The sequence below is a fragment of the Arvicanthis niloticus genome, chromosome 1 (assembly GCF_011762505.2).
Source record: "Arvicanthis niloticus isolate mArvNil1 chromosome 1, mArvNil1.pat.X, whole genome shotgun sequence".
Classification (NCBI taxonomy): Eukaryota; Metazoa; Chordata; class Mammalia; order Rodentia; family Muridae; genus Arvicanthis; species Arvicanthis niloticus.
Window position 1 is genome coordinate 164,742,013 of NC_047658.1, and position 15,621 is coordinate 164,757,633.

The 15,621-nt window shown below is 47.5% G+C and overlaps 1 protein-coding gene across 2 annotated transcripts; it reads right to left on the reverse strand.

The window, feature by feature from the left end:
• Nucleotides 1-6,907: 6,907 nt before the first annotated feature.
• Spmip5 (sperm microtubule inner protein 5) lies at nucleotides 6,908-15,199 on the reverse strand. Of its 2 annotated transcripts, none has more exons than XM_034486127.2 (6): nucleotides 15,145-15,199; nucleotides 13,440-13,500; nucleotides 10,276-10,494; nucleotides 8,667-8,853; nucleotides 7,317-7,414; nucleotides 6,908-7,229 (listed from the first exon to the last, which is right to left on the reverse strand). In XM_034486127.2, the coding sequence occupies exons 2-6, from the start codon at nucleotides 13,492-13,494 to the stop codon at nucleotides 7,099-7,101; spliced, it is 690 nt and encodes a 229-aa protein (XP_034342018.1). In that variant the 5' UTR covers nucleotides 13,495-13,500; nucleotides 15,145-15,199; the 3' UTR covers nucleotides 6,908-7,098. The 2 variants fall into 2 exon arrangements, with proteins under 2 accessions (XP_034342018.1, XP_076784412.1); XM_076928297.1 differs by lacking the exon at nucleotides 15,145-15,199 and adding an exon at nucleotides 14,580-14,712.
• Nucleotides 15,200-15,621: the final 422 nt, after the last annotated feature.

Below are 15,621 nucleotides of genomic sequence, written 5' to 3' on the forward strand. Positions count from 1 at the left end.
GACAAAGGCGTAGCTCTCGGTGTATATAAATTACATTTGCTGCCATATAATCAGTTATCTATTAGAATGCTATTTGTGACAAACTGCGTTCAAGATAAAAAATGGAATTGATTTTTCCTGTTATTTTAATATTGTGCCGCGCGCAGCAAGCCTTTGATTGAACCTTAAACACTTTAATGCTCTGTTTTTGTTGGTGGCGGATCAGAAAATGGAGTTTGTACTGCCCACAAAGCTAAAACAATTTGCAAAAACAACAAAATCGAATTGCCCGAAAAAGGAGAAATATCGTCTTTATTTTCAGGCCAAGGGAACATATTTTGTGAAGCTAGCGTTAGAGGGCATGTGCCTCAATTTTCATCTAAATTCGATTTTAACTTTAATGCATGGTATAAAAAGCCTCTCCTGAGCCTTTGTTTCTGCCTCCTCTCAAGCCACCGTAGGCTTTTCCCCAGCTAATACAAGTTCCACGCAGGTCTTTGCCCTCCTGCCTTTTGGCCATGGGTTTAGGCTGAATTATCAGAGCTCTAACTACAGAAAGCTATGTTTCTGGAATCTTCCAGTGGGTTGTATCTCAGAGGGGTGCTAGCTGGCCCATACTGTACCAAATCACTGATAACTAGAGTCTGGCTAGCAATGTGCTTTTGGTTTAGTTTGTTGCTGAGAGGAGAGGCTAGAGAGAGTTCTAAGCCCCCTGCTGTGTGTCCTTCCTTTGCTGAGAATGGTATTCCTGGTTCTAATTGTTTCTTACAAATTCAAAATACGTGACGTTTGTGAAGGTTTGTATACCCTTGGCCCAGGGAGTGGCCCTATTGGGAGGTGTGGCCTTGTTGGAGTAGGTGTGTCCCTGTGGGCGTGGGCTTAAGACACCAACCCTAGCTGCCTGGAAGTCAGTCTGCCACTAGCAGCCTTCAGATGAAGATGTAGAACTTTCAGCCTCTCCTGCACCATGCCTGTCTGGATGCTGCCATGTCCCCGCCTTGATGATACTGGACTGAATGAATCTCTCAACCTGTAAGCCAGCCCCAATTAAATGTTGTCTTTTATAAGACTTGCTTTGGTCGTAATGTCTGTTCACAGCAGTAAAACCCTAAGACAACATTTCATGGTACATGAAAAGCATATGAACTTAAAAATCTGTGTGTGTCAATAAAGTTTTATTGAAATGCAGTAGCCATCCACTTGTTACACAATGTGGTCATTCTTGTACCAACAGTGGTAGTCGTTGTCAAAGTCCATATGATCCTTCAAATTGTAATATGTATCTGTCTGGCCCTGGTTTGCTGTCTGTTTCTGTGGTAAACACTCTGACCAAAATCAAATTGGGGAGGAAAGGGTTTATTCTAGTTGAAAAACTGGTCATAATTCATTATTGAGGAAGTCAGGTAAAGAACTGGAGGCAGGAAACCAAGGAGTAAGGCTTCTTACTGGCTAGCTCACTAGCTTTGGCTAGCTTCCTTATCCAGCCTTGGCCCAGCTGCCTGCAGAAAGTATCATCCGGGTCACTCCCACAGTAATCACCAGTCAAGACAGTTGCTCTCAAGCATGGCACGGGCCAATCTGATGGAGGCAATTCTTCAATTGCTGCTCCCTCCTCCCAGGTGACTCTAGGTTGTGTCAAATTGACAATACAAACTAACAAACACCAGGCCTGATATAGAAACCGTTCCTTTGGGGCTAGAGAGATGGCTCAACTGTCATAAGCATGTCGAGCATGTCCTGATGCTCTTCCAGAGGACCATATTTGCTTCCCAGAACCCATGAGGTATGGCTCACAACTTCTTGTAACTTAAGTTCCGGAGGATCCAACAGCCTCTTCAGATCTCTGAGAGCACTTTCACACATGCATGCAAACACACACACACACACACACACACACACACACACACACACACAGAGAGAGAGAGAGAGAGAGAGAGAGAGAGAGAGAGAGAGAGAGAGACCCTGACCCACTGAATTTCACAATGCTTGCAAATACAGCAAATATCTGAAGAATTAGGAAACCATCAGAAACACTTAGCCAATCACCCACCAATTACTTTAAAACATATAAACTTTGGGGACTCTAGGCAATTAGAAGAGGCACCAGGTACAGAATCCATCTCTATCCTTACCGGAAAAGTTCCGTTCAGCCTCTTCCTGTTTGACCTGAGGCTTTCAGCAGTGGTCACACATGAAGGCCTGTACAGATGAACTTAACAGCTGCAGACCGTGAAATAGATGCCAAGATTATTGATTCACTGAATCTTCCTAAACAACCCCACATGAAGGTAGGGTGATCGTTTTTTATGACAGACACAGGGACTTGAAGCAGGTGTTTTCTCACGGAGATCCTCCAAGGAATGAGGCATTGCTAGGCCTGACTCCTGAAGCCAGCAGTGGCTCCTAACCCTGGAGCTGGCTCCTCCCACTGTTGCATTCCTGCCTCACTCCCTCACCTCTTACCTTCTGAGGTGAGCCAGAGGAGCCTATGGCTCTTTAGAAGTTGTTCACCATGACAGTGGCTGAGGAGGAGATCCACCGCCCTCAGGCAGCATGAGGGACTAGCACAGCGTCCTTCTCTCCGACTGTGACACTTACTATCCATGGGACTTTATACCATCATTTATCTTGTCAACTTGACAGTATCTAGAATCATCTAGGAGACCTATCTCCTGGCACTTCTATGAGGGGTTAACCAGACTGAGCTAATTCATAGGAGTAGACAAATCTGTCCATGGGCAGCACCATTCCATGGGCTGGCATCCTGAATAAAAAAAAAAAAGGAGAGAGCTAGCTGAGTACTAATGTTCCTTCTGCTGGCTAACCATGGTTGTGACGTCACAAGCTGCCTTCTGTTCCTGCAGCCAATGTCTTCCTGACCATGTATTCCCTTAAGGTGAAAACCAAAGTTTCTTCTTGTTGGGTAGACAGCAGCAACAAGAAAAATATAACTCATATTAACATAGCAGTACTATGGATGGAACCCACGACCTTCCCCACCTTAGTCGGGAGCTCAACACTGAGCAGCAACCAAAGTCCTACACCTGCCTTGAAGCGGAAATTTCTAGTTTCTTTGGAGACTCAATTGTGTCATGTGATGTTTTTCTGGAAGCTGTCTTACGAGAGGATGCTTTGCTGAGAACAGACACATGGTGTTTTTCTGGAAGCTGCCTGGGAAAAGGGCATGTGGTGTTTTGCTAGAGCAGATGCTTGAAAGAACATGTGATGTTTGGAAAGGGTGTGAGTATAACCTAACAGACAGTGGCTGATGCTGTGTGGCATTGGTTCACCGTGCCACTCTTTGTTGGTCTTCGTTGAGCTTTGCTGGTGAAGCTGGCACATGAGTTTGCCTTGCCTTCTTCACCGATCATTTGTCATGACTTCGTAGAAAGAAACACACCCGAGAACTTCTCATGATATTCTGACGGCTTCTTGCTGCTTCTGCAGACTCAGGCAGATTGGAAGTTTCTTGTGGTTTCTTGGTCTCTTTTGGATCAAACTGCCTTTGCTGATTCATGAATAGTGTATTCAAGTGGATCGAGCTACTGGTGCTGATATCCTGACAATGAAGACTGGAATCACCCCAAAAGAACTATTTCTAAACAGGTCCACATCCTCCTTTGCCCTATTAACCTATCCTTCCACTGCCTCTGGTGGATGCTGGGCTAGAAGGGAGGTTAAAGCACTTATGAACCCTTATTAAAGTAGGTTCTGAAAACCTAGGCCTACACTGCCTGCTTTCTTAATGTCATGAGTATACTACCAGGCTCCTTCATAATCATTATTTCACAAATGAGGAAAGTGGTTTTCAGAGAGGTCAAAGAATGTGCCCACGGTCACACATGCAGAAATAAAAAGCTGAGATTTGAACTCTGGAGATCTGCGGCCTATACTGCACACAGCTGTGCTTGAGCAAAGTCAAACCTAAGACCGGGATCCTCCTTACGAGCAGCTGGTCACATTGTGGAACCTGTGGCAGGAACCAGGAGTGCTGGTGTCCCCTTTCCAGAAGCCTGAAGGGAGGCTATCAAGTTTGTACAGAAAGCAAAGGTGACCCTAAAAAGAGGACTTTCACCGCCACAGAGATCAAGCTATCTTGGCAAGAGGCCCAGTTGGCCCAAGGAATCATTTTTCTTGTCCTCCTCCTCTTCTTCCCCTTCTCTTCCTCCCCTCCTCCTCTTCTCCTCTCCTCCTCCTTCCTTTCCTCCTCAGGTAATAGAATTGTTTTAGTGGCAAGAATGAACTCATTACGGATGCAGCTTGTACTAATAATGATAATTTGCTGAGAGGCAAAAATCACCTGGATTACGCCCCCCCCCCCCCAGGAACTCTTGGAAATTATAGGCTAGAGGGAAACAAAGGATAAAGATCAAGGAAAAGAATGGAAAAGCAGAACTGAGGAGACAAAAGGGATGGCAACCCTGCACCCCTGAACAGCCTGCTCAGGGTTGGACTGCCTCTAACCTCACTACCTCTCCCTCTGGGTTGTTTGGGGAGTGGGGGGAGTGTTGGAAGCTTTAAGTTCACCACTTTTTAAAAAAGTAACTGTAAAATGAATTAGTCAAGAAATTAAATATCGACATGGGCTTTGACTCCTGGGAGGAGGGCGAGTGAGAAATACGCCAGTTTGTCATCGTCTCCATTTCCAGCTAAGTCTGCAGCTACCTGCAAACCATAGACCATGAGAGGGGTCGAGCAGGCACACCTCTCAAGCCTCTCCTCTCTGGGAGCCTGACAGAGAAGCAGCAGCAACCAGAGACACACAGCTACAGCTCAAGCAGTTGAGGGACACACTTCCTGGTTCCTCTGTGGGGTCCCGGAATCACTCCATCAAGGTTAAAGAGCCTGACGGATCTAAGAGCATTGCTTTGAAGAGAACACCAGTTTCCTTCTGCTGAGACATGGCTTTCTTTCTGGTCCTAAAAAATATCTTTAAACTGATTCATGTTCATCCCACAAACCCTGTGTGCTTTGTTTTTCTTTCTGCAGAGAACTTAACTATGAACTGTGCCACAAGGGTGACCTTGCTCCGTGAGGGGCTCCCAGAGAAGTCCATCTCTTTAGGCTCTGTGAGTCTCTGAATGTTTTGCTGCCCATGAGCAGACTCTTGCCCCTCCAATCTCAGTCAGATTCCTTTTGGATTTGACAGCTGCCACATGAAATCAGTGAGGCACCAGTCACAGGAAAGAGGCAGGAAGCCAAACCTACAAACTGAACTGTGTTGCTTAAAAAACGACCGCAGAATACAATTGACTTTGATACAGGATCTCTGAGTATTTGATTAGCTAGGATGACATCAGGTTGGAGCACAGTGAACTCCCATGCCAATGTGGCCAGTGTCCCTGTGAGGCAGTGTGACAACACGCAGGAAGAATGCCATGTGACAGGAGGAAGGACGCATGGTTTGAATGTGAAATGTCCCCACAGGCTCCCCTGTTAGAACACTGCCCTTCCTAGTGTGCTACTGTGAAATGGTGCAGATCTTTTAGGCAGTGGAGCCTCACTGGAAGAAACTTGTCACTTCAAGGAGGGCCCTGAAGCTTTCTGACTGAAAATGCAATGTGTCTGGCCACCTCATGTTCCTGCCCACCATGCTTTCTCCACCATGATGGATTCTTAAATTTCAAACTGTGAGCCACAGTAAATCCTTCCTCTCTTAAGAAGGGTTCTTCCCTTCAATCTTAGGTATTTGGTCCCAGCAACTGAAACCTACATTTGAACTTTCTGTGTGGTGAAGCCATCCAGCTGGGTATTGTGTTTAAACAGCCTTGGTAATCTCACATAGCTGGTGTCTGTCGACTGGAGTCTCCCGGGGGACTCGAATTCCAGAAAAACAGTAGGTTCCAGTAGGATATTTGTGCTAGGCTTGGAGACAGGCCACACCAGGACCCATAATGACTGACAGGGTTAGACTGGTTAAAGGGATTGGAAGAAGAGCCAGGCTCAGCTACACAAGGCTTCCCTGGTGTTAGGAAGAGACAGCCTAGGTGAGCCCTTCACTCAGTCAACACAGTGGAACTCCCACTACCCACCCCTGTGAGGCTGGGGAGCTATGAGGAGCAGGCCCAGAGCAAGAGTGGGCTTGTGATGTGTCCAAACCCTAGAAATCTCATCCTGAGCTATGCAGAAGTAGGATGGCTCCCCCACTGCCCCAGGCCTGCATTCCCATCTTTGCCCACCAGAAGAGGACACATAGCTTGGTAGCCAGGTTAAACTTCCTCTCACCTTATAAGGTCATGTATGTCCAGCAGCACCTGGAATTCCTCCTCATGCTGGCCCTGGCCAATAATGTACTGTCTTTTGCTTGCACTGCAATGCTAAATGCTGGCCCCCAAGGCCTGGTTGCCCCAGGGAGATATGTACACAAATGATGGTATCTTAGGTTCTGAGGAAACAGATGAGGAGAGAGAAGGTGGAAAGAGGAGGAAGCAGCCATGGGGTAGGTGAATCACAAAAACATGGCCATGAGGGCTGGCCAATTGGAGTTAAGAGCTCCTCAGATGGAACAAGGAGAATTATAACTTGGGGTTATTGATGGGGAGATAGCATAGAGGGTGGATATCTGCCCAGCTCTTGTGCTGATTAAGGCTTATTATAAATATAAAGGCTATATGTTTTTTTTTTATCTGGGAACTGAGTAATTAAAGGCAAGGTAGAAGCCCCGGATTGAGATTAAATATTTTCTACAATAGTACAGTCACCTCGATAGCACCTACCCACTCCCCAAAGGTTTAAAAAGCCTTTGTGTCTCCCCTCCCCCCAGTCCCCATTAAATGAGCTGTCTCACTGAAGCTGCCTCCAGAGAGTCTGTTCTCCACACCTGAGGTCTCTTTTGCTCCCAGCAGTCTGGCCTTGATTTCCTTCTCGGGATCCACAGATTATGATCAAAGCAGATCCCAAGCCAAAACAAACAAACAAACAAGCTTAGTATGCTGAGATGTAGCCTCTGAATTCACAGACTGTCTTAGGCGACAGTGATAATTACTGTGGGCATCGGTTAAGGGATTCTTACTAACTCTCCTCATTGCCCAAAGAGGGTGAGGGGGCTGATTTCAAAGCAAGCACAGAAGGTGTCTGAGCTCCCTTGAGGCTCACATCTCCCTAGAAGGATGCAGGACTTTAGCTCTGGGCATATTTCCTTGCCGAGGACTGTGGCTCCCCATACACATTCCTGCTGCATGACAGACCGGACCACTGAGCACAACCACAGGGCCTGGGAGCTTGGGGATCCTCTCTCGGGGGTGTCTGACCTGGAAGAGAAAGACTCCATATGAGCTGCACACAGGTGATCCAGTTGAGCAAAGGGATCAGAAGGAAACATTGCCTCCCTTGCTTACCTGGCCCAGAGGATTCTGGGAATGAGGTTGGGAGACCTTGCAGCTGCAAGATTTTTGGAGAAGGGTTAAGAGACTGGATAGACCTCACATCGTACGTTCTAAAATAAGCAGAAAGCATAACATCATTCCTTTTAATGTGAGGTATAGCATTCAGGTCCTGAGCAAGCCCAGTGAGTCTGTTCTAATCTTTATAAGCCACCCTAAGGTTTGGAAATACCATCCCGTTTCACAGATGGTAAACTGAGACTGAGAGCTGCCTTGTGCATTGCTCCCGAGTCCCTGCCAGCTCCCTCCCTCAGCATCCTGAGAGCTCATTTGGAGGTTCTATCAGAGAGCACAGTAGATCGGTTCTTTTCCACAAAGCAGACATTAGGAGGGGAGCAGAGATGGAGGATGAGGCCACCACCCAGCCAGCCAGATCCTCAGATTCAATCCCAGCGATCAATGGGGAGACAGATGTTACAACCACTCCCCCTCATTTTTTTGTTGTTTGATTTTTTTGAGATTGGATCTCCCTATGTAACCTTGGCTGTCCTGGAATATATAGACTAGGCCCTGAAATCACAGGGATCTGCCTGTCTCCACCTCCAGACTGCTGGAAAGACAGGTATACACCACCACACTTGGCTTCCCTTAGCATCTTAAGTCTTAGGCCAGTGCTGACACAGGCAGTACTGAAGGGACTGTAGCCAGCCCGAGCATGGCGAACATGGCTCTGGCAGGCCTTGCTCGGATCCCCTATTCCCTCTGCCTTGATAACAAGAACCATCAGATTGCATTTCTAAAGCTAGCCACCAAGGTCTATTCCCTTATTCGGCCACTTCCCCCTCCCAAGCCTGACCACCAAGGTCCAGCTATCAAAGAATTGAAGTCCAGCAATTAAAAGCCTCCTTATGGCTGTGCAAATTAACCTGTCCAGTTAAAATTAGACATCTGATCCTAACTTGGAGTTTTACCTTGTACCTTTATAAACTGCCATTTGCCTATGAGTCATATCTGTCTCCTCTATCCAGAGGCAGTCCTCTGTCTGCCCCTCCCTCCCCTAGACAAATGGCCCTTTTTTCCCTTCTCTGTTGCCACTCCACCTCTCCAGTCTGCTTTGTCTCTCGAATTCCCTGCCCTTTGTTCCTCTGGGGCAAATAAATCTCCTTTGTGCTGAAAACTTGGTCTGTGTGTTGCTCCCAGCCCTTCCGAGGCACAGCTGGAGGATGTGTTCAGAGCTGGGCTGTCTGTAGGAATGCCCCACCTCCATCCCACCCTGCCTCCACCCTGCCTCCACCCTGCCCCACCCCCACCACTGGCTCTGCTCCCTCTGCTCTGCAGTTTGTGTGTGAAGCAAGCCACACTTACTGCTCATAGGGCTTCAGTTGAGCCCTCTTGGCCTGCTCCACCAAGCCCAGGAAGTCCTTGTAGCACTTTTTGGCCATGATGCTGTACCTTGTGGCATAGCCAAATTCAGTGACCCTGGCTCTGGGCAGGTAGCCTGCCCAGCCAGGGATAGGGGGCTCGTGCAGAGGTTTCTTCTCGTTTTTGCATTCTGTAAAGAGATAGCAAGGGTCCTGAGAATTTCAGAGAAGCACAGTGAGATGAACTCCCAAGCTCCCTGGCATAGGAACCATAGGAATCCCAGGAACCTCTAGGTCCCCACTGTGTGCCATCCACACCTAGGGACCCACTGTGTACCAGCTTCTCTCCTGATATTTCCTTTTGTTCTCTCAGCAGCCACCTTGGAAGCAGACACTACTGTTAGCTTCACATGTTACTTCTATGGCAAATCCTGAGACATAGCCAGGAAGTAGGTGGAATAGGTCCAGGACACACCAGATCTTAGATTCTAAATCCAGCAGAGTCTCCAGGTGGGAGAAAGCACATCAGAACAAGCACCAGATGCTGCCATTAGGTCCTGGTGGTGACACTGACTGGCAGGGTGGCCTTGGTCAGTTTCACTGCCTCCTTCAGGTGTTGGAAGAGCTGAATGAGATACCGAGTTCCAGATCAAAGATGGATGGCATCCTAGGGAATGCTTAGTCTATCTTCTCTGCACATATAAATTATTAAATGTTCTGGATAAGTCCCTAAACCCTAAACTACTTAGTATTAAAACTGGGCTATCAGCCCTTGGTGCCTCTGTGGTGTGTGTGTGTGTGTGTGTGTGTGTGTGTGTGTGTGCCAGTGTGCAACCATATACCTGTGGAGGCCAAAAGTCTACAATGAATGTCTTTTTTAGACAATCTTGCCTTATTTTTTGAAGCTGGATACCTCAATGACTCTGGAGATCAATTTGGCTATGCTAGTTGGCCAGCAGGGCCCTGAGACCCACCTATGCAATGACAATAGTCATGTGCCACCGTACATGGCTTATTTACATCAGCTGGGGGGTCGTCAAACATGTCCTCAGGCTTGCTCAGTGAGGACTCTGCAGACTGAACCATTCCCCGACTCTCCATTACTTTTCCCTTTAGATGTACAAACCATCGAGCTTAAGACCGCAATTAATTATCACTGCATCATCTGTCATTCTGTGTGAAACCCCTTCTTGCAGAATTAGTATCTACAGCAGCTGGATTCACATCTAGGATAGACTGTCAGCATCCTTGCTGTGACCCCTTGAGGGCATCTCTAGGGGCCTCAAACGGAGAATGACTGTGTCATACTCACAGGGCTATTGTGTCTGCTTAGAGAACAAGGGCGGCCAGCTCAGAGTAAACTCCCAAAGTGGAATCCGCAGATCCGTAAGCTCATGTTGAAAGGGCTCTGAGGGCGCCGTCAGCCTCTCTCAACTGCCCCATGGGTCCCTTCTCCTCCCCATGGGTCCCCTCCCTTCCACGTGGGTCCCCTCCCCTCCACAGGAGCTGTGCTCCCTCGTTAGGTGCTCTTTCTGGCTACACAATGGCCTGCTGGGATCTCACGCATGTCGAGGGATAGGAGACGCTGATTGGCTGATTCGGGGAGGCCATACCCAGAGTCAGGGGGTGGTACTTCTTGGCATACTCATGCAGCACCCACAGGACCGTGTCCTCAGAACAGATGGGCTTCAGGGGCCGGGTGTTGGCCACAGAGCAGTTTAGCTCCTCCTGTTCCTCCTTGTATCTCTGCGTTCTCTCCTGGAAGGCTTTCACACAGGGATTCATGCGGTCCTCGCTGGAGCTTTCCTGGCAACTGAGCCATGGTATGAAGCCTGGGAGAGTACAGGGAGTGAGGGCGCCAGCTACAGTCTGAGAGCCTGCCTCTGTACCCGCAGCCACCGCCCTCCACTTGATTCCCCTCCACGGCTACCAACGCTGATTTTTCCAGAGGCCATTAATACAGTCGTGTTGTTTTTTGCATCACAGCTCGCCCTGCCCCTCCCAAGGCTGCAGAAAATGACCTTGAAGCTGGGGAGGGAAGGTCCATTCCAACAAAGGTGAATGACAGCCATACACATTGATGGCAAAGCCCCCAATGTCAGGCTGAACAGCAAATGGGGAAAGCGTTTAATGGGCCCAAATGATAGTCTGAGGAGTAATTGAAATTATTCTTTTTTTTTTTTTTTTTTTTTTTTTTTTTTAGAAAGAGAGAGAAAGCTTATTTTCCTTGACACTTCCCAAGTGCAATCTGGGATCTTTCTTGCCAGACCATAGGGAAATTGCAGGCCCATTAAAAGCAAGACTATAACATAAAAAGGTAACTTCATTATCTACAAGACCCACCCCCAGGACAATTTTTCACCATTTCCCGCAAAATAACATGTAATCATTACAATTAGTAAGGGTAAAACACAACTATTTATTTAAACTGGATGCTGAATCCCTAAGTGCTGCAGCGTTGCCACAATAAAACCATTAAAAAAAGAAAGAAAGAAAGAAGGAAGGAAAGAACTGAGGGGAACTGGTTAAGAACTTAGCGTTAAGCTGCAAAGTAAATAAATGTCTCTCAGTACTGAAGCACACTGCCTTTGTTGCTTAAGAAAGAAAAAAACCTGACCTTGGCAGTGAGGACAGCACCTGCGACTCCTGTACTCAACAAGAAAGCACCTTCTAGAAGAATCTAGTCGACTAACCTTGACAGGGCTGAAGACTGAGATCCCACCATCTGTTATGGTGTGAGTGTAAAATGTGTCTCCACAGGTTCATATGTCTCAAACCTGGTCCCATGGTGTTGCTGGGGAGGTTGTGGAGGTGGGGTCCGGCTACAGGAAGTGGGTGGCTGAAGGTGGCTTTAAGTTTTATAGCCAAGGACCACTTCCTGTCCTCTCTCTGCTTCTTGGTCCATCATAATGTGAAGTCCCATCCACAAACTCTTGCTGCCAGGCCTTCCTGCCCATGATGGGCTGTACCCTCAAACTGTAGCCACAATAAGTCCCTTGCACTGTTCCTTATCAGGTGCTTGGTCACCGCAACAACTATATACCAGCTATTGCCCCAACTGCTGGAAAATCAAATGTGCCCTACGATGCCTTGGAGGAGCCACAGAAACTTGGGGACCTTTGGAAAGTGTCCTACTTTTATGTATGTGTATTCACATGCATGATACGCACATACCTAATGACACAAGACATCTTACTGAGTCTTGATGAGGACCATGATATTTAGACAGGTGTGTATATGCCACCTCCTTTAATCACCAGTGTAACAGCATATTTCCCCCAAAAGTTGGGAGGAGCTAAGGTGGGAGGAGAAGGAGAGGAAGAGGAGGAATAAGGAGAGGAAGAGAAAGAGGAGGAGGAGCTAGGGAGGAGCAGAGGTGTAGGAGCCATGGATGACCACACATGTACCAAGAGCAGTCCTGGTTAACAACTTATATCTAGGTTAGGTAATTGGTTAACACTTCCTATTGTGTGAGCATCTTGTTTATTGAGCATTACCAAATATATAAAGCCTTTGGAGATATATATATATATATATATATATATATATATATATATATATCCTTTTAAACATTAGAGTGTCATTTCTACTGGGTACCCTGTGCATGGCAGGATGGTCTGGGCTCAGCCCAGCCTTGTGGAGACAGTGTAGAAGATTGGCAGAGCCATCTCCCACAACGGTGTCTCGTGGGTAGCAGAGCTGGTGTCTCTGGCTGCCTGAGCTGGCAGCCTAAGCCGAGCAGTGGCAAGAACACACGTCCGATGCTCGTGGCCACAGGCCTAGGCTAGTCGGGAAGATGGTGGCTGATTAAGAACAAGATTGAGTGCTGCCATTTTAAAATATTACCACAACACAGCAGAGTTTCCCATATGATTCAGTAAATTGTATCCTCCAAATACACATATCCAAGTCCTTAATCCATGATACCTGTGGGCATGGCCTTCTGGGGAAATATGGTCTTAAAAATATAATTAAGGAGCTAAAAGCAAGATCATTCCATGTTTAAGCTGTCCTCAAAGCCAAAGGCTGGTGTGTCCTTAATAAGGGAAGAGAGGATGAATTGGAGATTCAAACTCATAAAATCCACTTGAATCAAGAGCTGATGGGGCTGGTTGCCATTTCATAGAATCAATTTTTTACATAAAGAAGGTTGTTTACAATCATGTGGACAGTGGACACACAGGGGTGTGAACTAAATCTGAACTGTCACAATCCAAAACCCATTCTCTTATCTAGCCAGTGGGGCCAGCTGAGCCCAGTAAACCTTGGCATATTCTCTAAGCAGAGCCCCTTCTGAGAACAGCTAGGTATAAAAACCAAGGGCCCACTGGGCATGTCACTTATTGGGATGTTCACAGTCCTGAATGACTCAAAAGCCTGAAGTGGAAGAAACGGAGACCGACTGTTCTTGATTCTCAGAGATAAGGGTTCTTAGACATAAAATTTCAGGGCTACAATCTCAATAAGGCAGGTGCCCAACTTGGGAAGGACAAAGCCCCAACTTCTGCACTGTTTGTCTGTCCTCTCACTATGTGTCTCCTTATCTGCAAACCACCCGGCAGGTGTTAAATGCTTCTGGTATCCCCAGCCACTTCCTGAAAGATTTGGCCTAAGTGGTTTCTCCTCAATTATCCAAAACCAGCTGTCACCTTCTTGCAGCACTGGGTGCCTTCAATGTGTGTCTTAAAAGCTGGATTACTTGCACTAGCCCAGTTAGACAAGGACAATGTTCCAAGACAAGCCAGAGACCAGGACCACTGTTACGAGTGCTACTTACCACAGTATCCTGGCGTGATGGGCAGCTCTCTCATGAAGGTCTTGGGAGACTCCATTTTACTCTGTAGTGAAGGGAAAGAGCCAGGAAGTGACCTCAAGAGTTCCCCACCTCAAGGACTTTGTGCTCATGTGCAAGAGTTCTTGGGTGTAAAAGAATGACTTTGTCAGGGGCTCATACTGAGAGCTATGCATCCATCACACGCAAAGCTAGATGGCAGAGTTGCTGTTAGTTATAAACCAGAGACCTAGTACCAAGGGCTCATTACCTTTTATGTGTATTGCAGATCTCCACCTATGAGTGTCTCCCTTTTCAGAGACACCCCTCCTACCACCTCCACTTACCCATCCATCCATCCATCCGTCCATCCATACATCCATCTAATAAAACTATATGCATATTTAGCCATGACAGACAGGACAGAGTTGTGAAAATAAAGATGAGCAGGACTCAGGAGCCACTACTGGAGAAAGAGCTCATATAAGGCTCATGAAACTTGCATAGGGGGAAATGATGAGAGGCTCATTTTTCCACAGCTGAGTCTTAATTCAGGCAGACCCGGGTTTTGGTAGCAACTTGTGTTGCTAAGCCCTTTACTCTCAGGATATCTGACAATGTCTGGAGACATCTTTGGTGTCATAACTAGGGGGACAGAATGCTATTGGTATCTTGTGACTAGATACCAGTGAGATACTAGATACAGTCTTGTGAAAGACTGTTCAACTTTATTCAATGCATATGAGACAGCCCCCAACCCCCAACAAAGGCTCAGAGCACATCTGTCTTAGGAGAATCTGAAATCCACAAAAAAGTGGCATAGAACCCAAGGAAGGGAGGCATGGAGGTGGTAGGTGGCCATTCTAGTACCAGATACATAGGAACCACCGCTGGACCTGAGCCCTTTGTTCCAGGGATAATCAATGGTCTCCTACAAGGAGCCTAAGGTCTGTCTGTGGATCCCGTGGCTCATCCATCCTGGCAAACCAGAGCGTCTCTTTAAAGTGATACTTTTGAGGCCACACCCTGAAGTAGAAAGGGAGGTGGGAAACACAAGTCAGTTGTTGAAGCAGTCCAACACCGTGCAGCCAAGAGCAATGGAGGTGAGACACACCCAAGGTCCATTTAACCTCTGGCATTGTGTACCTGAAGCCTGGGAGAAGACTAGGTTTAGACTGGCAGACCTGGCTGGGAACCTATGTCCATCTCAACATGGATCTCCTGCTGGCCAAGTTCTCAAAACCTGTACAGGCAGAAAGCAGAGAATCCTCCCGACAGCTCCATAACACAAATACTGCCCTACCGTTACACCATTTTCCAGATAAGGATTAATAAAGACAACAGGCACTTATAGCATACTAGCTATGGGTCGTGTCTGACGGGAACTGTATTCTTGTTTACACTCTACAGTGTCATAAAGGTGTCTATTGAAGTTGCCACACTTAACAGATTAAAAAAAAAAAAAAAAAAAAAAAAAAAAACAGAGCATAGAGATGTTGTTTCAACGCTCTGGAGGGGTTGCGGGGGCGGAGCAAGGGATGCTAAATTCCGGAGGCAGGAAGTGTTGAGTGGGACCCTTGGGTGGTTAGAAACAAGCCATCCTGTAAGGGACAGGGGCGGAGGAGTTTGGAGAACTTCGGAAGAAAGGCAGGACAGGGACCAGAAGAAAGGACCCTTCTCCACCCACTTCCCACGGGATCCCTGCTCTCACCTCGTCCGGTCTGAGCACCTCAGGGAACCAGGCAGCTCTGCCTTCCCACAGGCTCTTCCAGACCTTTGTGAGCTCACCCTGGCTGGGCGGGGCAGATGCTGGATTCATACGGGATATTTGTAGCTGGCCCCGCCCCTTACATGGGGACCAGGGGTCGGGATGACAAGAACTACAGGCACTTGGTAAACCCAGTAAACTTTGCCGCTAATCTCTCAGCAGCCAGTTCTACCCTGCACTGCAAAGTCCAGATGTTAGCCTCATCAATGTTTGTTCTGGGAGTTGTTGCCTGTAGCTTGAGCGCCTCATTTCCACCAGGGAAGGCAGGACGGGTCATTATAGACACAGAGGGGATCCTTGCCGGAAATCCACATCCCCATCAGCACCCCATTTCCCTTCAAAGGTGGACAGTGGTCTCTACGGACCCCTCCCCCAGCTCCCACCATCTGAGGGCCAGCAATGGGCAGGAGGCAGTCTGGG